Raw genomic sequence first — 26,418 nt, forward strand, 5'->3', positions numbered from 1 at the left:
AAAAGCAGTAGAAAATAGCCCAAGTGCTTGGGGTCCAGCACCCATGTGGGAGACCTGGAAGAAGCTCCTGCCTCGTGGCTTCAGATCAGCCCAGCTCTGGCCGTTAAGGCCATTTGGGGAGTGAACCAGTGGATGGAAGACTCTCTCTCTTTCTCTGTGTAACTCTGCCTTTCAAATGAATAAATAAATCTTAAAAAAAAATAATGGCTAACATTGTAGCGTGACAAGAACATCCCATATCTGGGAGCCATTCTGAGTCCCCGCTGTTCTGCTTCTGATCCAGCTTCCTGCTCCACATTTGGGAAGGCAGCATATGATGATCTAATTACTCTGAGCCCCTACCACCCATTTGGGAGACAAGAATTGAGTTCTTGATTCCAGACTTCAGCATGGCCCAAGTCTAGCTGCTGTACCAATTTGGGTAATGAACCAACAGATGGAAGATCTCGTTCTCTCCATTCCATTGCTCTACCTTCCAAGTACATAATAAGTCGAAGAGAGGAGAGGAGAGGAGGGGAGGGGAGGGGAGAGGAGCGGAGAGGAGGGGAGCGGAGATGAGGGGAGGGGAGGGAAGGGGAGAGGAGCAGAGAGGAGGAGAGCGGAGATGAGGGGAGCGGAGAGGGGCGGGGCGAGGTGAGGCGAGGCGAAACCTGTAACTACTTTAGCACTGAGTAAGTTTTCAATAATGATGTCTATTTTGGTGTCCAATCATTGGAAATGGAATGCCAAAGAATGTTATTTCATGAATTAAATATTACAATGTGAGTAGAGGCGCCGGAATTGTGTCATGGTAGATGAATTCACTGCCTGCAACACCAGCATTCCATGTGGGCACTGGTTGGAGTCCTGGCTGCTCTACTTCCTATCCAGCGTCCTGCTAATGCACCTGGGAAAGGAGCAAAAGATGGCTCAGGTAATTATTGGGCCCTGGCCACACATGTGAGAGACCTAGATGCTGTTCCAGGCCCCTGGCTGGTGAGGTCATTTGGGGAATGAACCAGCAAATGGAAGATCTTTGTCATTCCCTCTCTGTAACTCTGCCTTTCAAACAAATAAATCTTAAAAGTAAAATAAAATCTTAAAATAGTTAAAAATGATTTGTATAAATAGTGAATATGCTCTACAAAAGCAGTCATGGTAGCTGACCAGGGCCCGCACGGTGGTGCAGCAGGTTAAAGCCCCTGCCTGCAGCGCTGGCATCCCTTATGGGCATCACTTGGAGCCCAGCTGCTCCTCTTCCAATCATCTCTCTGCTACGGTCTGGGACAGCAGTGGAAGATGGTCCAAGTCCTTGGGCCCCCTCACCCGCGTGGGAGACCCAGAAAAAGATCCTGGCTCCTGACTTCGGATCAGCTCAGCTCTAACCATTGTGGTCATTTGAGGAGTGAACCAATGGAATGGAAGACCTCTCTCTTTCTCTCTGTCTCTACCTCTCTCTGTAACTCTGTTTTTCAAATAAACAAAATAAATCTTTAAAAATACATAGAGAGATGATATACATATAATTTGACCTTATTTATTCAAGGTAGCTTAGAGATTGACATACCCTAATTACCTACATTTCAAACTCTCATATTTTAACTACATTTACACATAAGTTAGGTGTACCCAGGAGTAGACGGAAAAAAAAAAAGAGTTCATTTTTCAAGGCACAATAAAAAATGCAAACTGCAAAAAAAAAAAGAAGCACTATTATTTTTCTTAATCAAAATCAGTTAAAACTTTACCCTATGATAAATCTGTTTCCTACTCCTTAAGTCTATTCCTACAAATTAGCCTAATAGTTTACATACCTTACAAACAAATAGTAAGAGATCTGCATGACATGTAAAATCCATGGACAGGAGAAACAGAACAAGTTTCTGGACAACTGAGATACAACGTTCATGTGCCAGAGTAAATGGAAGAGGTTCTATCTCTGGACTTTCTTTTGTAGTTGTAACTTCTGTGTCTAAATTAGAACGAGACCATTCTGCTGTCCGTCGTAAACGAATTAAATCCTTAAAGTGCTGTACAAAAAAAGCCATAATATTTAAACCAATGTATATTTAATGCATAAAGAACATTTTTTCAGTATAAATTTACTTACGGAATAAGAATATTCACTCAACAAACATAACTTCTATCGATCAAAATATTTAAACAAATCACAAGCTTCAAAAATAAGATGATGGGGCCAGTTTTGTGGATCAGTGAGCTAGGCTAAATTGGAACTGCAAAGCTGGTATCTCATATCAGCACACCAGTTAAGACTCTTGGCTGCTCCACTTCGAATTCAGCTCCTAACAAGTAAGCCTGAAAAAGCAGTGGAGAACCCAAGTGTTTGGGCCCCTACCACCCATTATGGGAGACCTGGATGGAGCTCTGGGCTGATGGCTTTGGCCTAGACCAACCATGTCAGCTGTGGCCATTTGAGGAGTGAACCAGGAGGTATAAGATTAATTTTTCTCTATTTCTCCCTGTCCCCCTGGCCCACTGTGCCTTTCAAATAAATAAACCTTTAAAATAAAAAAGGCAGCGGCTGGCACTATGGCGTAGTGAGTAAAGCCATTGCTTGCAGTGCTGGCATCCCATATGGGCACCAGTTCAAGTCCCAGTTGCTCTGCTTCTGTTCCAGCTCTAAGCTATGGCCTGGGAAAGCAGTGGAAGATGGCCCAAGTCCTTGGGCCCCTGCACCCATATAGGAGACCCAGAGGAAGCTCCTGGCTTCAGATGGGCACAGCTCTGGTCGTTGCAACCAATTGGGGAATGAACCAGCGGACGGAAGACCTCTCTCTCTCTCTCTCTCTCTCTCTCTCTCTCTCTGCCTCTCCTTCTCTCTGTGTGCAACGCTTTCAAATACATTAATAAATCTTAAAAAAGAAAATCAAAAAGGCAATATTGTTAAAAGCTATACTGATGAATATAGTTTACCTCTTATTTAGAGTACTATATAGGATTTTTAACAAAATTTAAGAAAAATCATGTTCTACAAAAAGATAATTGATCAAAACTACCATTTTAAGTAAATATTACTAAAATATCCTGAACATAATTCAAACAAAGTTGATGCAAAGAAAACTAACACAGCCACAAGTACAAAACACTAATTGAAATTATTTCAGCATCTATTAAATTATAATTTTATAGCTGAAGAAACGATACACAAGCTTGCTTACTACATGTGAACACACATTTACATAATACATATTTTTATTTTCAAGCTACTGCAACTAAGTCCACTTTGAAAGTAAGATACTAGAGAATACATAAAATCCACATTTATCATATACTTCCTTGAGTTAAAAGCCTTTGCCCCCCATTCCACAAGATGTCCAGACTGGACTGATTTATTCTGTTGATAAGCAGGAAAAAAAAACTATCTAAATTTCCTGATTATTATTAAAAATACTTAACCAGTCAAATAACTTAAAATACTAAAGCAGAAATTGACTTTTCTGAGAAAATTGCATTATGATGTTTAGATCATACCTTTGAAGTAGCCTGTTTCAGTTTTGCTTGCTCTACCAGGAGTTTATATGAGGATCCTTTGTTGCTCTGTATTTTTTCTTTTTCCATCTGTTCCACCAAAGCCTTCTGTTTTGCTTTTAATAGGTTAAGTTGCTTTAAAAAAACAAAATGTTTAATCTTAAATAATGATAAGGACACATTAGGTAAATTATTACTCATTGATTTCATACATCAAATTAATGGAATAAGTAATTCCTTGAAAGATACAGTAGGCCCAGCGCCGCTGCTCAATAGGCTAATCCTCTGCCTGCGGCGCCGGCACACCGGGTTCTAGTCCCGGTCGGGGTGCTGGATTCTGTCCCGGTTGCCCCTCTTCCAGGCCAGCTCTCTGCTGTGGCCAGGGAGTGCAGTGGAGGATGGCCCAAGTGCTTGGGCCCTGCACCTGCATGGGAGACCAGGAGGAAGCACCTGGCTCCTGGCTTTGGATCAGTGCGGTGCGCCAGCCGCAGCAGCCACTGGAAGATGAACCAACGGTAAAGGAAGACCTTTCTCCCTGTCTCTCTCACTGTCCACTCTGCCTGTCAAAAAATAAAATTAAAAAAAAAAAAAAAGATACAGTAATACAATTTTAACTGTTGATGATTGGAAAAAAAAAATGGGAGCAAGTTTTGGCACAGCCGTTAGTGGCCTGCAATACCTGCATCTCCTATCACAGAGTCTGGTTTCAGTTCTGGTTCATACACTTCCAATCCAGCTTCCTACGAATGTCCCTGGGAAGGCAGCAGATGACTACTCAAATATTTAGATTCCTGCCACTCATATTCAAGGCACAGACAGAGTTCCTGTTTCCCATCTTGTGCCTGGCTAAGTCTTGGCTATTGCAGGCATCTGGTGTGAGCCAGCAGCTGGAAGATCACTCTCTCTCGATATCTGTGTCTGCATGTTTGTCTGTCTGCCTTTCAAATAAAACTACTTTAATTTTGACTTTAAAATGTGTCCATTATCATTTTTTTAGAAAGGCTGAGTTCCAACAGTCATACCAACCACAAGGTTGAAGTCATGATTTTTCTGTTGTTTATTTTTTAAAGATCTGTTTATCTTGAAAGTCAGAGTTACAGAGAGAGAAGGGGAAAGACTGATTCTTTTTTTAAAAAAGATTTATTTATTTTATTTGAAAGTCAGAATTATATATATAGAAAAAGAGATCTTCCATCCACTAATTCATTCCCCAAATACCTCCTGGCTGAAGCCAGGAGCTGCTTTTGAGTCTCCCATACAGATAGATGCAGGGGCCCAAGGATTTGGGCCATCTGCTGCTGCTTTCCCAAGCACATTAGCAGGGAGCTGTATTGAAAGTGGAGTAGCTAGGACTTAACTGCCACCCATATGGGATGCCAGCACTGCAGATGGCAGGTTAACCCTCTGTACCACAGCGCTGGTTTGTGTCCCAGCTGCTCCACTTCAATCCAGCTTCCTGTTATTGTGCCTGGGGAATGTGGTTGGGACCCTGCCACCAAAGAGGGAGATCTATATGAAGCTCCTGGCTCCAGATTTCGGCCTGGCCCAGCCCTGGCCATTGCAGCCATTTGGGGAGTGAATCAGGGGATGGAAGATCTTTTGTCTTTTTTTCTGACTCTGCTGTAACTCAACATTTCAAATCAATCTATATATACAGAGAGAGAGATTTTATACACACACACACACACACACACACACATATATATACACACAAGGGGGGGGGGATTGATCAGTTCCTGGGTGTGGTAGCTGAAACTGCTTGGAGTGCCGGCATTGTGGCAAAGCAGGTAAAGCAATGGCCTGCAGCACCAGCATCCCATATGGCTGCCAATTTGAGACCTGGCTGTTCCACTTCCAGTCTAGCTCTGTTAGCATGCCTGGGATAGCACTGGAGGATAGCTCAAGTGCTTGTGCCCCTGAACCCACACAGGCAATCCGGAGGAGGAGGCTCCTGAATCCTGGCTTCAGCCTGGCCCAGCCTCGAATGTTACAGTCATTTGGGGAATGAACCAGCCGATGGAGGATTTCTCTCTCTCCCTCTCTTATTGTGTGTGTGTGTGTGTGTGTCTGTTTGTCTGTCTTCCTCTCTGTAACTCTGACTTTCAAATGAGTGAGTAAACCTTAAAAAAAAAAAAAAAAAAAAAAAAAAAAAGACATTGCTTGGGACTCTGGCTGGCATCCACCCTCCCAGTGCCTGGGTTGAAGTCTTGACTCTGCTTAGTTCCCATCCTCCTGGTAATGTGCACCATAAGAGGCAACAGGTAATCCCTTAGGAAGCTACCACCCACATGAGAGACTCAGATTGAGTTCTGAGCTCCTGGCTTTGGTCTGAACCAGTCCCAGCTGTGGTACTCATTTGGGGAGTGAACTAATGGAAAATACCTGTTTCAGTCTTTCTCTCATCTCTGCTTTTCAAATAAATCAATCATAATTTTAAAGAACATGATATTAATTTTTTTTAAATTTTTAACCAAAAAAATAATTAGCTCCTTATCTAAGGGAGAATAGATGCAGCTGGAAGACTTTCTGACATAAGTCACTAAAGACATTCAATGTGGTAGGTATTATTTTAATATAGGAAAATAACTATTTTTAAATACATAGAAGAAAACATTTTTAGCATTTAATACTTCTTAGCTTTGCTTTTATGACAATTTCCCTCAAGATACTACACAGGTATACTTGTGAAAAGTTCTTGGGAAATCAGAACCAAAAAATGTTTTTATTTCTGTTGCAAAAAAGTCTTGGAATTCATGCACAGGTTTTTTTTTATCATAATATGTGGTTTCCATGAATTTTCTGAAGATCTTTCAAATTTTGTTTTTTTCTGGGGTTTCTATTAATTAAATTTCTGACTTGTGTAACTGTAAACTCATATGCAACTTTAAAAACAGTACAGAGATCTCTTATACCCTTATCTCAATTTCTCTTAATGATGACAATTCATGAAACTATAATATATACAATAAGGTACTGACACTGATACAATTCACCAATCTGATTTCTCCAGTTTCCCTTGTTCTCACTCATACATTGCTCTGTGTATTCAGCTGCACGTAATTCTACAAGCATTAGTTAATGCATCTGCCACAACAATCAATAGTGAACAGTTTCATCGCAAGGATTCCTCCTCATGTTATTCTTTTATAAATCAGCTCCCTCCTGTCCCACATGCCACAGCCCTGAAGTCTGGCAACCAGCAGTCTGAGCAATGAGCAACCAGCCAAAACTGGAGAAAACTCTCTATCCATAAAGACTCTACAAGCTCTGGATTAACTTCCTCATCCAGCCAAACATGCAGGAAGTCACTAGAAAGATATAGTTACAAGTAAATGCATAATTCAGTTATGGATTTCATAAACCTGCCTTCTCAAAGAAGGTACTGTAAATTTCAACTTGAAATAGGCAGGCATACAAGTTAAAATTGATTAGATTTGTGAACTGGAAGACCCCGCCTTTGCCACACCCCTGTGTGACCTCATGCCCCTACCTGATGCCTTTGCCACGCCCCTGAACTATGGATGAACATTCAAATATGTAAATGCAGTGCTACTTAATTAAGACTTAATTTGCTTTACCATCTTTCGAAGGTCAACTGGAAGTCATTAGGAATGTGAGGGAGTGATATGATTCAGGTTTGTATTAAACTCATAGAGTTAGAATGGAAAATAGATTGGATTAAGGAACAAAAAAAGCAGGGAGACTTTTTTCTGACTAGGCGAAAGGTCATGGCAATCTCACTCTGAAGGGTAGTAATAGAGATGGCAAGGGTAAACATTTTAATGACATCACCAAAAATGTGTAAACCACATACTGACACATTTCACAAATAGAACAAAACTCAGTCTCCAGAGTAACTTCCCTAAGCTAAGTAGCACATTGAAGTTGACACCTAAGATCTGCCAGCAGCTCTATCACACACAGCCACCAAAATGATATTCTCAACATTAAAATTTTTAAAAAGTACTGACAACTACCTGTTTATGATGAACAAGCTGCTTTCTGATTTTCCTAGAATATAATCTATCAAGGCTACTGCTGCCTTTCGAAGATCTTGTTAAACTCTGAGTATGTAGATTATTGTTAATAAAACTCCACTGGTTACCTATAGGGAAAGGAAAAGGTTTATTAGTAATTCCATTAAGCATAGTTTAAAGTAATGTTCATACCCAAAAAACACAAAGCCCTAATACACACATGTCAATCACAATAAAGCAGCTTCTGCCGGCGCCGCGGCTCACTAGGCTAATCCTCCGCCTTGTGGCGCCGGCACACCGGGTTCTAGTCCCGGTCGGGGCGCCGGATTCTGTCCCGGTTGCCCCTCTTCCAGGCCAGCTCTCTGCTGTGGCCCAGGAGTGCAGTGGAGGATGGTCCAAGTGCTTGGGCCCTGCACCCCATGGGAGACCAGGAGAAGCACCTGGCTCCTACCATCGGATCAGCACGGTGCGCCGGCCGCAGCGCATGGGCCACGGCGGCCATTGAAGGGTGAACTAACGGCAAAGGAAGACCTGTCTCTCTCTCTCACTGTCCACCCTGCCTGTCAAAAAAAAAAAAAACAAAAAAAAAAAAAAAAAAACAATAAAGCAGCTTTAAAGAAAGAAAAGGAAAACACAGCAAAGGAATCACCAGATGATTTGACCCTAGTTAAGTAACTGTCACTGCTCTACCCTTGACTCTAAATGTCTATAAGACATGACTGCTCCATGCATCTCATCTTTTCTTTAGGATAATAGCTTCCTGCACAACATTTACATTTAGTCTTTCTTAAAACACAGCTTTGAATGCATCTTAATTCTAACAACTACTACTATTGCCCAATTCAGACACACCTGCTTTTGTGTAGAGACCAAAAAAGGATACTCAAAAATTAAAACTAAAAATTTTCAAAATAAGGTTGAATAATTTAAAAACCAGTGTAGTTACATTCATCCCCATTTTTTTATAACTATCTAAACAATCCTGTCATTCTTTTGTTCAAATTAGGCCCAATGCCCTATTTTACCAATAAAAACTCTCCAGTGCTTAACCAAAGAACATCTGTTTCTTGTTCTCTTAGTTCAAATTCATCAAATCCTGAAAAAGGTCTTTCACCAATGTTGCCATGGTATCTGAATAATATAAATCAAGCTGATTTCCAATGTTATTCCAACTTTATAATACAGCAATGTTTATTGTAACTGTATATCTTAACAGTACAATGACCCATATATACAAATTTTTTTTTATAAAATCAGTAAAAAGAAAATTCCCTGTATATGAGAATTCTCATTTCTTCCAAAACATAATATTCTCAAAAACAACTGATTCAGCTAAAAAAATCTCAAGGAAACTTTTTAATATACTGGGATTCTGACAATGTGTAGAATTACAAATTTTATAGACTATAAAGGCTATATTTACATATTAGGTTTAATTATTTCAAAATCTTTTAATGAAATTCCCTGTTAGCTGGGAAAAGAAGAAAACAATTGGTCTTGCAGTTTGATTTCCTTGCAATACACAAAAAAATTACAGCTCAAAAACATAAAATCCGTGAATTTCTTTGAGCATTAAGGCAATCTGCAGGGGCCGGCACAGTAGGTTAATCCTCTGCCTGTGGCACCAGCATCCCATAGGGATGCCAGTTCTAGTCCCGGCTGCTCCTCTTCCAATAAAGTTCTCTGCTGTATCCTGGGAAAGCAGAAGAAATGGCCCATGTCCTTGGACCCCTGCACCTGCAAGGGAGACTGGAAAGAAGCACCTGGCTCCTGGCTTCAGACTGGCAGAGCACCAGTCACTTCGGCCATCTGGGGAGTGAACCAATGGAAGGAAGAGCTTTATCTCTCACTCTCAAATAAATAAATAAAATCTCAAAAAGGGGGAGGGGAAGGCAATCTACAGCTATTTAGAAGACCAACAATAGCAAGCAGAATTCACTATATCGAAATACAAAAAATATACAAGAACTCCCAAATTTCCCCTCTAACTCAATCACATATCTGTTACTATAAATTGTTTCCAAGTACACTAAGAAAAACTTTGTGAAAGACACAGTTGTTGGGGCCGGCGCTGTGGCGTAGCAAGTTAAGCTGCCGCCTGCAGTGCAGGCATCCCATTCGGGCATTGGTTCGAGTAGAGGCTGCACCACTTCCAATCTGGCTCTCTGCTATGGCCTGAGAAAGCAGTAGAAGATGGCCCAAGTCCTTGGGCCCCTGCACCTGTGTGGGAGACCTGGAAGAAACTCCTCTCCTGGCTCCTGGCTTCGGATCGGCACAGCTCCAGCTACTGCAGCCAACTGGGGAGTGAACCAGTAGATGGAAGACCTCTCTGTCTCTGCCTCTCCTTCTCTCTCTGTGTAACTCTTTCAAATAAATAAATAAATCTTAAAAAAAAAAAAGACATAGTTGTATTTGAAAATGAAAAGCCACATCCAGATAAAGGAGCCAGTTTTATATGTATCTCTGGTAAAGTTGATGTACATTTTACATAAATTACATACAGCTGGTCTCCAGGTCACCAGTTGATTGTGGAACAACTGCTAAGTCACTCAAAAGCCCCACCAACATATTACTATAAACTTCTAGTACCTGTCAGAAATCTCTCCCTGTCTTTACCATTCAAAGGTTTCTTTGCAGCTGCTGCTTCATCTTCAACAGTTGCCACATAATCCAGCAACCTGGACACCAGCATAACAACCCAACTGATCATGGGAATATCTAGTACTCCTATAAAGGAATGAGAGGGAAAAGAAATATATCCAGTGACTATTAGAGTCCTAATCAGCTCTGATAAACAACTAAGATAAAGTGTTTTGTAAATCTAAAAAAAAAATCATATAATTGTTGACCCTAATATTTAACAGGCTGAATCCAACAGATAAATATTTTATAAACTAGAAAACAAGTAATAAGGTGTTACTGTTAAGACTCAAGAGGAGGCCAGCGCTGTGACACAGTGGGTTAATCCCCTGCCTGCAGTGCCGGCATCTCATATGGGCGCCGGGTTCTAGTCCCGACTCCCCCTCTTCCAATACAGCTTTCTGCTTTGGCCTGGGAAAGCAGTGGAAGATGGCCCAAGTGCTTGGCCCCTGCACCCACATGGGAGACCAGAAAGAAGCTCCTGGCTTCTGGCTTCGGATCAGCGCAGCTCCTGCCATTGCAGCCATTTGGGGAGTGAACCAACAGAAGGTAGACCTTTCTCTCTGTCTCTCTGTCTGTAACTCGACCTCTCAAATAAGTAAATAAAATCTTAAAAAAAAAAAAAAAAAAAAAAGAGTAGCTGAAAATAAAACCTCTAACTCAACTTACAATTCATATTAGCACTAAACCATGTTTTAAAGATTTAGTCTTACAATTATCTGGTTCAAATGAAACCCATTATTATCACCCAGAACAGTAATTGTGCCTTTTAAAGCATAAACTTTCATAACAGAGTCTGATTTTAGTTATAGAAAAAACATAATGTAACAATATCCAAGTTCAAATAATAAAAATGTAACAGTTTAATAAAGTAGTAACTGTAAGGCACTCAGTTACAGGGAGTGTGCTCATGCTACAAAGTTTACATGATAAAAACAAATGTGCTACAGTGGGTCTGGAGCAAGCATTTCTGAGTACATATTTTATAAAAGCAGTTTATATTGGAATTTTATGTTTTTAGTAAAAAGACTACTACCTTCTGTCCGCCTATGCATGGGTAACTGTGGCTGAAGAGGTGACAATAAATTATCCAGAAGATTCAGTAAGCTTTCTAATACTCCACTATTACTAAGTGATCTCTGACCAATGCAGGAAAGTAACATGAAGACTCTAAAAAACATTAAAAAAAAACAAGTAAGATGATGTTAAAATTAGTTTTTCTTAGTTATTAGTTTTAATTACCATTATCAAGAAGAATTCAAACACTTAATGAAGAATGAAATAACTTTACCTTAGACTCAAAAACATTTAACGTATAAAGTAGAAATACTTAAAAACAGAGACCTACAAATTTCAGGTTCACTACAGAATATAGTTTACTTCTAGCATGTATCATTGCCTTCAATACACTGCTGCTGAACCCGTGGGCATTCCCAAGACCGTCACGAGTCCTGCATCATTTCGTCCACACTTGATATTAACATACACGAGATTTTAAAACCTGAACAATGACTGACACAAACAAGTCACTACTAACAAATATCTTCAATATTTTCTGACCTACCTATCCTGTGGAAAGATGAGAAGCTGCTCTGAATTGTACAATTCCTGAAGAACATTAGAAAGAAACTGACCCCACCATCTTTCACCACCACATAGCTGCACAAGCAGAAGACCAGTGTGTAACCGTATCTTTGGGGTTCCACTAATGCACAAGTGTTTAAAGAGCTCTTCACAGGCCTGGGCATGGAACGTGCTCTGCAAAACTGCAGGAACAGAGTGTCCTATTACAAGAGAGAAAACAGTAAAATTTCCTATTTAAGTTTATTGTGTTGTCACACAATCTGCATACCTAGATATGCCTTCTTCTTTACCAGCAACCAGCAGACAATTATAATCTAGTTAATTTTCTATTTATTTACTTCTTCTATCTAAAAACTCACTGTTAAATATTTGTAGAAGAGCGAATGCTTATATTTCCTGTCTGTGAAGCTGGATGTGTCAGACAGATCTGAGTTTATGGTGGTATTGGGGATTAGAACCTGTGTCAGCGTTGGCGAGTATTCCTGGAATGATCAAAATGGTTGCTAACTAGATTACAACCACACTCTGTTAGGCTGACTATTTATGAAGTCTTCACTGCTGAGTCTTTAACAATACTTACTATTTTGCCATAAATACAATGATATGCATGTCAATAACACAAACACAATAAACAAAACCCATCAAAAATCCACTCAAAAGAAAATAAGGAGGAAAAAAATGGGTGATTCTAAGAAGACATTTCATAATCACATTAGAAAGGATACAAAAACAATATACAGAAAATATTAACAAAGAACCTAAAACATGCAACAAAATCACAAATACTCATATATTCCCAGACTTAAAAGTACATAAACCAAATACCAACCACTGGAGGAGTGAAGTAGGCTGAGCAAAGTGTCCAGCAGATATCTGATGATGGTACGTAACTGCTCTGTGGAAGACATCTGAATTAAATCTTCTGGATCTGATGTTTCACTCAACATCTTCCGACTTGAACCGAGAGCCACTTTGAGCCTCTGTACTGCATTATGAGCCAAATTTAGTTGAAGCTGTAGCTGAATACAATCTTGATAAGCAGAAAAAACCCTACTGTCTTCCTCCACTGCCTTGTCTGGTTTTCGCAAAAAGTATTGTGCATTATTAGCACTGTTAAGAGGAGGAAGGTCAATACTTTGCAAAAGAGCTTCTAGACGATGACAAGCCAAGTTGTACCTGTAAGCAAGAAATAAATGAATAAACTAATTCCTGCAAATTCCCGTGATATACATGTACATACCAGCAACTAAATTTCTAAAATATGTCAATATACAACTGTTAAAAAAGAATTATTCAATTTTAAGTATTAATAAATGCAGTTAATTATTTAATCACAATATTTCCACGCATTAAGTATTATTACTGTGATATGCTACTGCCCAACTTCCTTTTGCTTGTTTCCATAAAGTTATAAAAAGACATTTTTTTACAAAAATACAAGCAAGTATAAAACTATATAAAAAATACAGTTTTGACAGAATTACAACACATTCGTAATTTTCTACTAACCGGCATTGTATATCCTCCTGTAGAGCAACCATCATCGTTAAATGCTGATCAATTTCTGGCTGGTTTGCAGATTCTCCTTCTCCCCTTAGAGGATCATGCATTAATTTCAGTTCACTTTCCCAAGGCAAGATATACGTATGACCATAGTAAAATCCTAAAGGAATTTTGGCTCTTGCATTGGTACTGCCGTAACGTCCAATGACAGTGATCTGAAATGAGAATGTGTAACTATACACACAAATCTGCCACAATAAAAATCTGAGCAATGTATTCAGATACAATATACAGTTTAATTCTTATATACTCAAGTATTTTTCATGAGTTTGTCACAAACATAGAAATCATCCATCTCCTCAAAGTAATTTACCTTCATGAATCTGCACACAGGAGGTGGTATTAAGTCATGAAGAATTAGTGAATGAGTACTTATATCAGTGGCCACTACCAACCGCCTTCCATCCATCTCTTCTCCTAATGTCCAAATGTCAATTGACAAAGAAGCCAAGTCACCACAAGTTGGAATCAACACATCTGTCAACAGTATTGATTTGCCAAAATCTAAAGTCACAAATCTCCTTGCTCCTATGAGAGAAACAGTTCATAAAAAACATTTCAATCAAATGATGCATCAAAAGCTGTTCAGAGTACTCATTATAAAATATGAAACCCATGGTGTCAGCACTTGTGGCATAGCAGTTAAGTCATTGCCTGCAATGCCACAATATATAGGCACTGGTGTGAGTCCTGGCTGGTCTATTTCCAATCCAGCTCCCTGCTAATGTGCCTGGGAAAGCAACAGAATATGCCCCATGTGTTTGGGCCACTGCACCAAGAGGGAGTCTGGGATGAAGTTCCTGGCTCCTTAGTTAGGTTAAGCCCAACCCTGGCTGCCATGGGCATTTGGAGAGTCAATCAGCGGACGGCAAATCTTTCTCTCTCCCCCTCCGTCTGTCTATCCCACTCTAAATCTGCCTTTCAACTTTAAAAAAAAAAAATCTTAAAAAAAAATAAATAAATAAAGAAACCCACTTTTAAAGTACAGGACAGAAAAATTACAATCACTCAATTAAAGTACAGGACAGAAAAATTAAACCGTAAGCTTCATTCACAACATTAGAGCATAAAAAATTAGATCACCAAAAGTAGTACATAATAAGTTAAATCTGTAAGTACTAATCTGCTCTCCTTTCAACAGTGGACATTACTTTTCTCAGTTTGACAACCAGATACAGTAAAGATATCAAACTGTATTATTTGACTTTAGCTTTCTTTAAGCTCTGTTAAATTTCTTGTGGAATTGTACATTGTATTGGGGTTAAGATGCAAAATCAGTTTGTGTCTAAAAATCACACATAATGAACTACAACTAAAAATGCCTTGAAAAGGCCCTCAAAGGGAAAAACACATATCTCAATGTTTTCCCCAAAATGGGCACATCACTGTCTTTTTAGCTCTGCAAAATAAAAGAACCAAGAGATCTACAGCTCTCATTTCACATATGTTAAAAGGCTAAGTTTGGAGCTGGTGCTGTGGCATAGTAGGCTAAACCTCTGCCTGTGGCACTGGCATGCCTTCTGAGTGCCAGTTCGTGTTCCTGCTGTTTCTCTCCTGATCTGGCTCTCTGCTATGGCCTGGGAAAGCAGTAGAAGATGGCCCAAATGCTTAGGCCCCAGCACCAGCGGGGGAGACCTGGAAGAAGCTCCTGGCCCCTGACTTTAGATCGGCCCAGCTCTAGCTGCTGCAGAATCGGGGGATGGAAGGCCTTGCTCCCTGTCTCACACTCTCTCTAACTCTACATCTCAAATAAGTAAATATAATCTTAAAAAACAAAAACCAAAAAAAGGCCAAGTTCAATTAGTGAAACAGAGGGCAGATCATTAATAATATCATAATTCTTTTTATTTTTCATTGCATTGGGGTGACGGGCAGCTAGTAATCTTTCCAGTTACATTTTACAGTGAAGGAAAACAACTAAACTTCTAAGAATAGTGCTATTTTTGATGGAGCAATTTTGAAAGAAAACAAGGCAGTTACTAAAACTCTCATAAACAGAAATACTACTAAACAACAAACAAAGAACATGGCTCTCCTCCTCAAGGGCCTTAAGGGCCACAGTCTTTTGATTACATGGATAAAATAACCAAACTGCAGTATAAACAACTATTCAGATTTCCAAAGGCTACAGAACCACAAATTTTCACTCTAAATGATATAACCATTAATGGAGTTGCCAATCAATGATAAGATGGACATAAAATACAACATTTATTTCATTATTTGTCAAATTCCTTTTTCCAAATAAGGAAACATCCCACTGCAATAAAGCAATTATGGTTTAATAACGAAAAGTGCTACAAGTCTCTAGCCATGCCATTTCCCTAAGGATTTTGTTGAATTCTACTCCTGCTCAAGCATAGAACAGTTGGTAGGATTATAAGCTAAAAACTGTCTATTATCTATTCACAAATGTGTTCTAAATGAAAGCACCTATCCTAGTCACAATTCTCCAGCATATAAGCGCAAGATTAACCTAGGTAAAATTTAAACTACCCAGAAACCCTGAGTGTTTTTAATGTTACTCATCTATCTCAGTTTAAGAAATAGCAGTTCTGTCTGCTATTCACAAGAAATGCTTATACTACATGAATGCCAGTTTTAGGAAAACCTACTTGAGTCTCCATGAAATGGAGGCAGATATATACATCCTCATTACTTCAACAACTATGCCATGTACTCTCTAACTAGGGTTGAGCAAACATGCTTAACAGCACTCTTCAATTCTCCTTGGTGAGCAAAGAGCTCAAGCCTTACATAGTGTTCATACCTCGAATCCAACAGCAAATGTGATTTATTTGCAAAAGAAAGTCAAACTAAAGAATGATAATTTTTAATAGGGCCAGCAGGCTGGGCAGGAAAATATCTGATGAAAGTCAAAGATTACCTGAATGCATTCGCTCTATAATGATGGACTGGTGAGGTGGAGGCTGAAGAAAATGTGATGCGTGAGAAATTGCAAGGGCTAGACCAGAACCAAGAGGATTCTAGAAAAGAAAAGAGTATAATTCTACATTGATATTACCCTTGTTCTATAAAAATTACCAATGCTACCTAATTAACAAGTCTCATTTCCTGATATATATTCTGTAGCATTATATTTTATAAATATGATTTGATATATAGAGATACAGAGAAAGTTACAAGACAATTTTGCCTTCTAAAGTTAGTTTATTTCACATATTTTTTAATGTCTAGGGCAACACCTTTTTAAAACATAATTTACCATTCTGGACTTGTTGGAATTTTTGTTATGTGCAGCAAGATTGACTGTTGGGGGATCAATGACTGAGCCTGGGAAAAGTTGTGCAAGTTCGGCATTAATCACAACGGACACTGCTTCATTGGGTGGAGTGAGTGGTGGAGTCATAAAAAGTGGTGTTGTTTTTGGAGTGGGTGGAATAACATCAGATGGATGAATGAAGAATCCAGGGGCAGCCACTGGGTTGGAAGGCACAGAGTTGTGAACAGGACCTACTGCTGATGCTGCTGACGCTGCTGCAGCTGCTGCAGCTGTTGTCTGATGTAACTTGGCTTCCAGCTTTGCTTTCTGTAAAAGAAGTAAAAGCAACATATATAGACTAATCCTGCCTACCTACTTTGTGAGGAATACTACATGGGCATATATTACGAAGAGAAACACAAGTAACTAGAACCTAATTACACAAAAAGATAAATCAAAACTGGACTCAGCATAAGTGGAACATTACTTTGTTACATGTACTTCTTTAAAAATTGAATATGAAATTTCCTGTGTAACTGAGAACTAGGATTTTCTCAATTCAAAGGTAAAAATGAAGCAGAACGATTAAATGTGAAAAAGGAAGCAAAGTTCTGCTCACAACAAAATATTAAAAGAAGGTGGATTTTTGTGTTGATTAACCTGACATAATTTTGTCACCTGCATTTGCCACAGACTGTATTTAGACACCAATGAAACCTACAAAACATCTGATGCGATTATTAAATTTTAACGCGTGAATTTAACAGGGCTTTAAAGTATTGTTTTGGCTTGTACACTCCAAATGAATAGTAAGAGGTAATATTTGATCAGGAGTATTTAAACAGAGAATGGATTTTAATTGAAGACTCCACAAAAAAGCATTAATGAAATTCCCTCAAATATGTATCAACTAAAATGCATTCATGTAAGTTAAACAAGTTTAAATATATCACAAAGACTTTACCTCAATTTTTGTTGAAAATGATTAGCTCAGATGGGTCAACCTATTTTCCTTTATGAAAATAACGGTCATTTTATAGTACTTTTTCAGCTTTTGCAGTTTAGAGACAGCATGAACAAAGAGCCAAATAGTCTCCAACCTGTTGCTGAAGCTTCAAAAGCTGCTGCTGTTTCTCTTGCAGCACCTGCAGCTGTTGCTCGGCTGAAGCCATTGCATGAGAGAGAGACTGCAAAGCTACCTGGGCTGCTGAACTCAGGGCTGTCGAGGCTTCCCCAACTGTCCCAGATGATAGTCCACCTACTGCAGGAGTAACCCCGAAGGAACTCACTGGCATAAGACAAGAGGAAAACAAAACAAAACATACCAGGATGAAGAGAAGGTGCAAAAAGAAACATTCAAGGCACAGTACTTTAACACTAAAACTATGGTTAATTTTCATTTTACAAAAGGAATCCAGTGATTACAGAAAAAGAAACCTTAACGGCTGTTTCATTCTATAAAAGCACCCAAAATAGTTGGGCCTGGTCTCTTACACAGATAGCAGGGTCTCCCACACAGGTGGCAGAGACCCAACTACTTAAGCTATCATCCGCTACCTTCCAGGATATACATCAGCAGGGAGCCAGAAATTTCAAGTAGAGCCAGGACTTGAGACCAGGCCCTCCAATACAGCATGCAGTTGTCCCAAGTGGTGTCATAATCACTGTGCTAATGTACACCACCAAGAATGACTTTGCAAGCAAATAAAAATTAGCCAGTATATTTTTGAATTTATGAGTAATTTCAATTAATAAAAACTTTCACTTAATTTTATTAAAATGAGAATAATTTTATACAATCTAAGTGTAAGAAATTAGTGTTTACTAAGCTTTTGTACAACAACAATATGCCCCTTTACACACAAACAAGATCCAAAAGACCCTTAATTTTAAGAACATCATTCAAAAAGATAAATGACACTCATTTCTCATTTTGAAATACAGTTTAGACCAGGGATCAGTAACATCCAGCCCACAAAATCATTCGGTCTGGCCCTGCCAAGGCTACAACAGGCAGGACTCAAAATTCAGTAAATCTATAGTAGGCTAATTTTTAAGTTGATAATTTTGTATGGCCTGCAAATGATGTTATAAAAAATCGAAATGGCCCTTAGTAGAAAAAAGGCCCCTACTTTGATCTGGATGAATATAAAGACTGCGCAGAATATATAAAGCAACGTTTCCTACTATATGCACCCAGAACTCTAAGTAAAGAAGCATGCTTCGCACATGGCCAAATCTAGCACACAGCTTAGCCATAAACATTATCAAAAACGACTCTATGAAATTCTACAAAGAAATTTCTTTTATCTTCCTCTTCAATGACAGTCAAAATCAAATTTCAAAAGCAGCATCTTCCCCTAAATATTTACAAAATATCATATGGAGGGCCGGAGCCACGGCTCACTAGGCTAATCCTCCGCCTTGCGGCGCCGGCACACCGGGTTCTAGTCCCAGTCGGGGCGCCGGATTCTGTCCCGGTTGCCCCTCTTCCAGGCCAGCTCTCTGCTGTGGCCAGGGAGTGCAGTGGAGGATGGCCCAAGTGCTTGGGCCCTGCACCCCATGGGAGACCAGGAGAAGCACCTGGCTCCTGCCATCGGATCAGCACGGTGCGCTGGCTGCAGCGCGCCGGCCGCGGCGGTCATTGGAGGGTGAACCAATGGCAAAGGAAGACCTTTCCCTCTGTCTCTCTCTCTCACTGTCCACTCTGCCTGTCAAAAAAAATAAATAAATAAAAAATCATCATATGGAAAAATCTGAGATAAAAACTTAATTTCACAACTTAAGATTTATTTATTTATTTGAAAGAGAGAGAGAGAGAGAGAGGGAACGAGAAGATGGAGAGATGGAGGGGGAGATATCTTCCATTTGCTGGATCTCCTCAAATGGCTCTAACAGCTATGGCTGCACCAGACTGAAGCCAGGAGCCAGAATTCTTATCCAAAACGCCCATATGGTAGCAGGGACTCAAGTGCTTGAGCTATCACCTACTGCTTCCCAGCCACATTACCAGGATACCTCCGGGGAATCAGAGTGGCTGGGACTCAATAAGGAATGTGGGCACCCTAAGCAGCAGTGTAACCCCCTCACCACAATGTCCACCCCTCACAACTTAATTACTAACAAGGCAGCATAAAACCAAAGGCGGGGACAAATCTGATGGCAGAATTAATATTTATACAGTAACAGGTCTTTACTGCAAGTTCCACTGGGAAAAGGTGGCCGCTACGCTAACAGCCAACAATCAGTGTACACTATCATGTGACACTGTTTTAATAATTTACTGAAGTCAACAAATGAATAACCTTATGGGCCAGATAACATGTGTTCCTTTTTAGGTTGATTAAGTAAAGAATGGCTCAGAGAAGTTACCCTAGAAAGCCCATAGTGTGACGTGGTATGAGAACCAAGGACACAGGCAGGCATTTGGTGCAGTGGTTAAGATACTGCTTGGGTAGATGGGCCAAGTCCTCAGGTCCCTGCACCTGCATCAAGACCCAGAAGTAGCTCCTGGCTCCAGGCTTTGGATTGGCCCAGCTCTGACCATTGCAGCCATCTGGGGAGTCAACTAGTGGACAGAAGACCCCCGTCTCCCCCACCTCTCTGTAACACTACTTTTTAAATAAATAAATAAATCTTTCGGAAAAAAAAAAAAATACTGCTTGGGACACCAGCATTCCATACCGGACTGTCTGGGTTAAAATCCTGCCTCCATTCCTGATTCCAGCTTTCTGTTAATGTACACCCTAGGAGGCAACAGGTGATGGCTCAAGTAGTTGGGTACCTGCCACTCATGTTGGGGACCAGACTGAGTTACAGGCTCCTGGCTTCAGCCTGGTCTGGCCTGTTGCAAGCACTCAGGGAGTAACCAGAGGATAGGAGATATTTATTTCTCTCTTTCTCTGCCTTTTGAAAAAGAACGAACCCAGGGCTGCATGAAGACAAATTCAGTGCAAAATACAATGCTAAGTGCTAAATTTATATCATCTTAATTGAATGTTTGCAATAAAGCACTATATACTATTTAGGCAATTTATTCCTAACATTATAATTGTATGTATTACCAATAATCATAATCTACCATATAGATAATTAAATTAGAGGAGAAGGAAACAAAGGTGATTTGCTCATAGTGAAAAGGGGAAAAATTCAGGCACTTGCAATCTGTCTTTGTAACACTAACAAGTGTTATTTCAAAAAAGTATAAAGAGAAAGTTAAAAGGTTAAAGTCATTTTTCAGTACCATATGATCACCAATCAGGACACTACTCTAATGTTTACTAAAAACCTCTACCTACTTTTAGGGTGGGCAGACTACAGAAGACATTGCTTGAAAAGTACAGACTACCTCTGGAAAGACAAGAAATTAGCTCCAATACATCCTTTGCAGGAGAGTAAATGGGTAGAAAGTATCAAGGAATACTTTTTCAAACAAATTTTTATCTTTAAAACTTTCTTTTACCTTCTGAAGGTATGATTTACTTTGGGCACAAACATTTTCTTGAAATAAAGATTTAAATCCTGGATACTTACTGTCATTATAATTACCACAAAAGAGCCTGATTGATAACTAGTTTTCTTAAAGTTTAATCTCTTTGACAAATAACTGTTAATAGTTCAAGAAAAGAAACACAAATTAATTCTGACCCTTCTATAATCTATATACTTCAAAAAATTAAATTTTAATTTAAATTGGCAATCTTTACTACCTAAGTTATACATTTCAATTAGTGGTTATGCCTATAACTGAAAAATACAAGGAAATTCATAATAAAAAGGCACCAAAATAAGGAACTGATTAATTCCTTTTCTAAAAGCCTCTTGTAATTCTAGAACCAAGTACAAGATTAAATTTTCCATGATTTCTCATATGCAAACTGCATTTTCTTTTTATTAAAATGTTGAAGAGAATAAATTGCCACCTGTTTACACAAAACCACCAAGGGCACAATCAGTTAAAGACAATCAAACCCTTCAGAGATTATAATGTAAACATAAAACCACATACCATTATTCTTATCAATTTCAATTATTTGTGCCACAATAGAATCAACTGCAAGTAAACAGTAATCTTATAGTGTGGGATAAAAAAATTACACAACACAAAACACAGAAAATTAATAAGATTTTCCACAGATTGTCAAAACTTAAATGTAAGTGCAATGTTTTCAAAACATCAGCACCACCACATACACAGCACAGTCAAGGACTACTTTAGATATCAAAAAGCTGCTTTAAACCAGTTGGAAAAACATCATTCCCTATTTATTCATCTCAACTTGTTCATAAACATTACCAACTATACCATTAATTTTAAATTCAAGAAACATCTTTATGATGCCAACAGTAGACACAGTGTGGACAGAACACAACTGGCCGCCAGCTGGTGACTGTTGACGGTGAGCAATGGAAACATAAGTGTATTTTAATTTTGCATTCCATTTCTTTCTGCTTGTTATTTTTCAAATTAAAGTTTCTAAGAAGGTATACACAGAGAAACAGAACGATTTAAGACGATGCTCTTGTGGGTAGAGGGTGGGAAGTGGGGTACCGATGACATGATGTAAAACCTTTTATCCTCCCCCTAAAACGCTCTCCCATGAATACACTTCCACTACACACAATAGCAATGAAACTGAGATTATAAGCTGATATCTCAATACTTACATATTCCTGTCTTACCAAGGAAAGTGTAATAAAAGGAGGTATATACCAGTAAACGTACTTGCATCATCCCTTTCTATTCGGGTTCCGTCACTAGTGGACACACAAGTAAAGTGCAGTGGTTCAACTTCCAGGAGTCCAGTGAGAGATGTGAAACTACCCTCAGCAGCCGTGCAACTGCTGACCTTTCCGCTCCCTAGAACAGAAAAAAGACCAGTCTCAGACTATGTGCAGAGAGTCCTTAAAAGCCAAGTCATATTGGTAATGTTAACAGCTACTCCAATTATAATTAGAAATATATAAACACATAAAAAAAAGGAAAAGAAAAAGTCCTCGAAAGAGGAAGGAACATGGCACATTTGAGGAAACGAAAGAATAGTATGACTAGAAAACAGTTCTTGATCCTAAGATCCCTCCACGTATTTTCAAATATTACCAACTCCAACAAGCTTTTATTCACATTATTGATGCATACACTGATATTTACAACAATAGTAATGTTAAAATGAGAAAAAAAAATGTAAATTACATCATGTAGGGGCAGGCACTGTGGCATAGTGGGTTAAGCCACCTATCGTGACACCTGCATCCAGTATCAGGTTCAAATCCCTGCTCCTCCACTTCAAATCAAGCTTCTTGTTAATGTGCCCAGAAAGGTAACAGAGGATGACCCAAATCAGAGACCAGGATACAGTTTCCAGTTCCTGGCTTCAGCCTGGCTCAGACCCAGCTGTTGCAGGAATCTGGGGAAATGAATTAGCAGATCAAAGAACTCTCTCTTCTTCCCCTCTCTTACTGTCACTCTGCATTTCAAATAAATAAAAAAATCTTTTGGGCCAGCATCTTGGCATCCCAACTGCTCCACTCTTGATCCAGCTCCCTGATAATGTGCTGGGAAAGCAGTGGAAAATGGCCCAGGTCCTTGGACCCCTGCACCCTCGTGGGAGAACTGGATGAAACTCCTGGTTCCTGGTTTCAGACTAGCCCAGCTGCAGCTGTTGTGGCCATCTGGGGAGTGAACCAGTGGATGGAATATATCTTTCTTCCTTTCTTTATGTAACTTTGCCTGTCCAATAAATACATAAATCTTTAAAAAAAAAAAAAAAAGAAAAAAGAAATACGGCTATTTATTTTAAATATACTTCAACTTATAAAATAACTATTACCTAAAACAAAAATAATTTAGTAAGAGTGGCACTGTTTTTCCCTATTTGCAAATCTCTTTAAAATCTAGTTTATCAGAGGATCACAGTAGTCTCCTTTCTGCCTCTGCATTCAGTGTGGGTTTTCATGCACACTTTGATAGAAATGTGTGGGAAAAAGTCTGGCCTGAGAGTTGGGAGAAGTATTTTAATCATCAAGCATATTCTAAAACTTGACAAGTGATTTGCTTCTTTTATTTTTAACTTTTACTTAATAAATATAAATTTCCAAAGTACAGCTTTTGGATTATAGTGGCTTTCTCCCCCAGCCCCTCCTACCCACAACCATCCCATCTCCCAATCCCTCTCCCATCCCATTCTTCATCAAGATTCATTTTCGATTATCTTTATATACAGAAGATCAACTTAGTATATATTAAGATTTCAACAGTTTGTACCCATGCAGAAACACAAAGTATAAAGTACTGTTTGAGTACTAGTTATACTGTTAATTCACACAAAAGTTAGTTACAATGTGGCATCTCTGAAATTTTAGAAATGAATTGATCAAACTCTGTTACATTAAGATCAATTGGTGTAGTTTTAAGGAATCTTTTCCCTATGCACAATGACAAAACACTATATGGAAAATATTGGATCACCGCTTCCCAATGTTAACATTTCATTATTATCATTCCATCATAATCCAGCACAAAAATCTTTACATGCCAGGAAGCCATCAAGCTCACTATAGAAGACACATCTTTTCCAAAATTATAATTTTTGCTTAAAAACTCCACTTTTAACATTGGAAAACTCCCAAAGCAGGTTATTTTTATTCTAAGAAAATGTCTGCCAAATAACCATGTCATCTTAATGAGCATAGCTTTGTCTGCCACCCATTCTTTTTTTTTTTTTTTTAATAAAGATTTATTTATGCAGTTTCAAATAGTTACAGAGGGAGGGGGAGAGCCAAAGAGCAAAGGAGAAAGTGGAAGGGAGAGCGAGAGAGAAATTGATCTTCCATCTACTAGTTCACTCTCCAGATGGTCACAACAACCAGCAGTAGGCCAGGCCAGAGCTAGGAACTTCTTCGAGGTCTCCCAAGTGGGTGACAGGGGCCCCAACACTTAGGCCATCTTGCACTGCTTTCCCAGGCCATTAGCAGGGATCTCAATCACAAGTGGAACAGCTCAGACACTACTGGCCCTGTCAACCATTCTTGCAAATAAAAATGTGCCCCTTGCCACAAGCATCTTGTTCATCTCGGAACCCTAACAAGTGCAAAAATTTAGTTCCCTGAAAGAACCGCAGTACACAGCATGCAAAAGTTTTTTGTCCATATTTACCATTTTATCATGGAATATTTGGGAGAGGTGTACTAATGTTTGCAAAATCTAATAAAATTAGTCATATTTTTAACTTTTTATTTACATGTAATACCTGTACATTTCTATGGGGTATAGTCTAGTACTTCTACACATTTATATAGCACAAACTGATCAAATCAGAAAATTTCCATTTCCATATCTTTGTATCTGGAGCCTAACAGTCTCCTTGCCAGCTGTCTGCACAGTGTATAACAACACAGCAATGTGAACTACTCAGCCATGCACTCTGGAACACTTAGAACCTACTAACTCTAAGTGTGCTTTTTTTTGGCTCTCCTTACCTAGCCTTCATGTAACCTCGGACCACCCACAAAATTAGTAATTTTTACTGTTTCATCATGGACATTTAAATGAAACTGATATATTTTAATTTCAAATGCATAGTAAGGAACACACTTTTTGCACAATCAGTACAATTATCGATGCAAATAGGCATTGATCAAGACAAGTACATCCTACTATCGGAAAAATACTTCTGACTCCAAAGATCCCCTGAAGGGTCTCAGGAACCATAAGGAATCTACTGACCACACTATGAGAATCACTGGTCTAAGGAAAGGAAAATAAGAGACAAATGGCACAATACTAAGGGTGAAGGAAAGAAGGTCAAATCACAGAGGATTTTATATGGCACATGAGAGACTTAGAACTTCAGCGTAATAGAAAGCCATGAAAATGTATCTTAAGAAGAGAGGCTGAGACATTAGGTTTGCATCCAAAAGAAAACCACCCTCGCTGCAATGTGGAAAATGCTTTGAAGCAGAGCAACAACAGACAGCAAAAAACCAGAACAAAAATTACTACTATTGTGCAGGTTCAAGGTGGCTGTGGCTGGACTGTAATTGTGTGAATGACCAGGAGAGGTAAGAGTAAGCACGTGTAAAACATACAAAGGAAAAACAAGTAGGATCTGGAAACAGGCTCCATATGGAGCACAAGAGAGACGCAAGTCAAAGCATCAGGGTGACATTTAGTCAGTGAACACAAGCAGTAACAGACACACTCAAGGCAACATAAGTCATTAAAAGCAAGTATGATCTCTTTGAATAAAATCTTTACTGTGTGTTGCAAATGAGTTGGAATAACTAAACATCCAATGAATGCCGGTAATGTCACAGGGGCAAAGGGCAGAGCTGAGGCATTTTACATTTCTACATTTGATATCTATGCTTTGCTTTTTTCACAATTCATTATTTAAAAAAAAAAAACATTAACTTTCAAAATTTACATTTGCTGTGGCAGTTATCTTAATGTACTTAAAAATAAATTTTATAACATTTTTGTTTACTAGCAATACTTGGCAATAAGTACATTTGGATGACAAAAATAAAATAGCCACTACTTAACTGAAAATAACTAAAAATTCTAGCACTTGAAAAGATACTACATAGTGTTACAGAGAAACCTAAAGCCTTAAAAATTTGTAGGATACATATAATGAATACAAAGCTTAACCTCAGAAAGTGATAGCAGATGGAGAAGTTCTTTTCATTCTCTACTCTTGCTTATGATAGTAAGTTTATATCAATTTTACATTTTTAAACTAAAAAACAACTTTGTAGAATCAGCAAAAAGACATCATATGAAAATGCAAAGGCTACAATTTTAAAGTTTTTTATAAGCAAATTAAAGTCACAGATATGCAGTGAAAAATAAAAAAATGAAATAAATTCACAACCATTTAAGATAACCTTAATATACCGTTATTTTGATTAGAGCAGCAAGGGAGAAGAAGTTAAGATAAATGGTTTAATGACGGATAGAGG

General features: G+C 38.8%; 1 protein-coding gene across 22 annotated transcripts in view; it reads right to left on the reverse strand.

Moving 5' to 3' along the window:
* BIRC6 (baculoviral IAP repeat containing 6) overlaps positions 1 to 26,418 on the reverse strand; it is a 272,057-nt gene that overhangs the window by 119,327 nt on the left and 126,312 nt on the right. For 13 of the 22 annotated variants that reach the window (XR_011386716.1, XR_007918299.2, XR_011386717.1 and 10 more), the window contains 13 exons: positions 22,169 to 22,315; positions 17,556 to 17,743; positions 16,459 to 16,782; positions 16,120 to 16,219; positions 13,546 to 13,760; positions 13,179 to 13,387; positions 12,499 to 12,845; positions 11,650 to 11,869; positions 11,122 to 11,255; positions 10,035 to 10,172; positions 7,446 to 7,573; positions 3,472 to 3,603; positions 1,794 to 2,009 (listed from right to left, as the gene is read on the reverse strand). Coding sequence is in view for 19 of the 22 variants with exons in the window: in XM_070069267.1 (XP_069925368.1) it covers positions 1,794 to 2,009; positions 3,472 to 3,603; positions 7,446 to 7,573; positions 10,035 to 10,172; positions 11,122 to 11,255; positions 11,650 to 11,869; positions 12,499 to 12,845; positions 13,179 to 13,387; positions 13,546 to 13,760; positions 16,120 to 16,219; positions 16,459 to 16,782; positions 17,556 to 17,743; positions 22,169 to 22,315 (2,498 nt within the window). In the remaining 3 variants the exon portion in view is untranslated. The remainder of the gene's footprint in view (positions 1 to 1,793; positions 2,010 to 3,471; positions 3,604 to 7,445; positions 7,574 to 10,034; positions 10,173 to 11,121; positions 11,256 to 11,649; positions 11,870 to 12,498; positions 12,846 to 13,178; positions 13,388 to 13,545; positions 13,761 to 16,119; positions 16,220 to 16,458; positions 16,783 to 17,555; positions 17,744 to 22,168; positions 22,316 to 26,418) is intronic. The other 9 variants (XM_051843004.2, XM_070069264.1, XM_070069265.1 and 6 more) reach the window with 4 other exon arrangements.

The sequence above is a fragment of the Oryctolagus cuniculus genome, chromosome 2 (assembly GCF_964237555.1).
Source record: "Oryctolagus cuniculus chromosome 2, mOryCun1.1, whole genome shotgun sequence".
Taxonomy (NCBI): Eukaryota; Metazoa; Chordata; class Mammalia; order Lagomorpha; family Leporidae; genus Oryctolagus; species Oryctolagus cuniculus.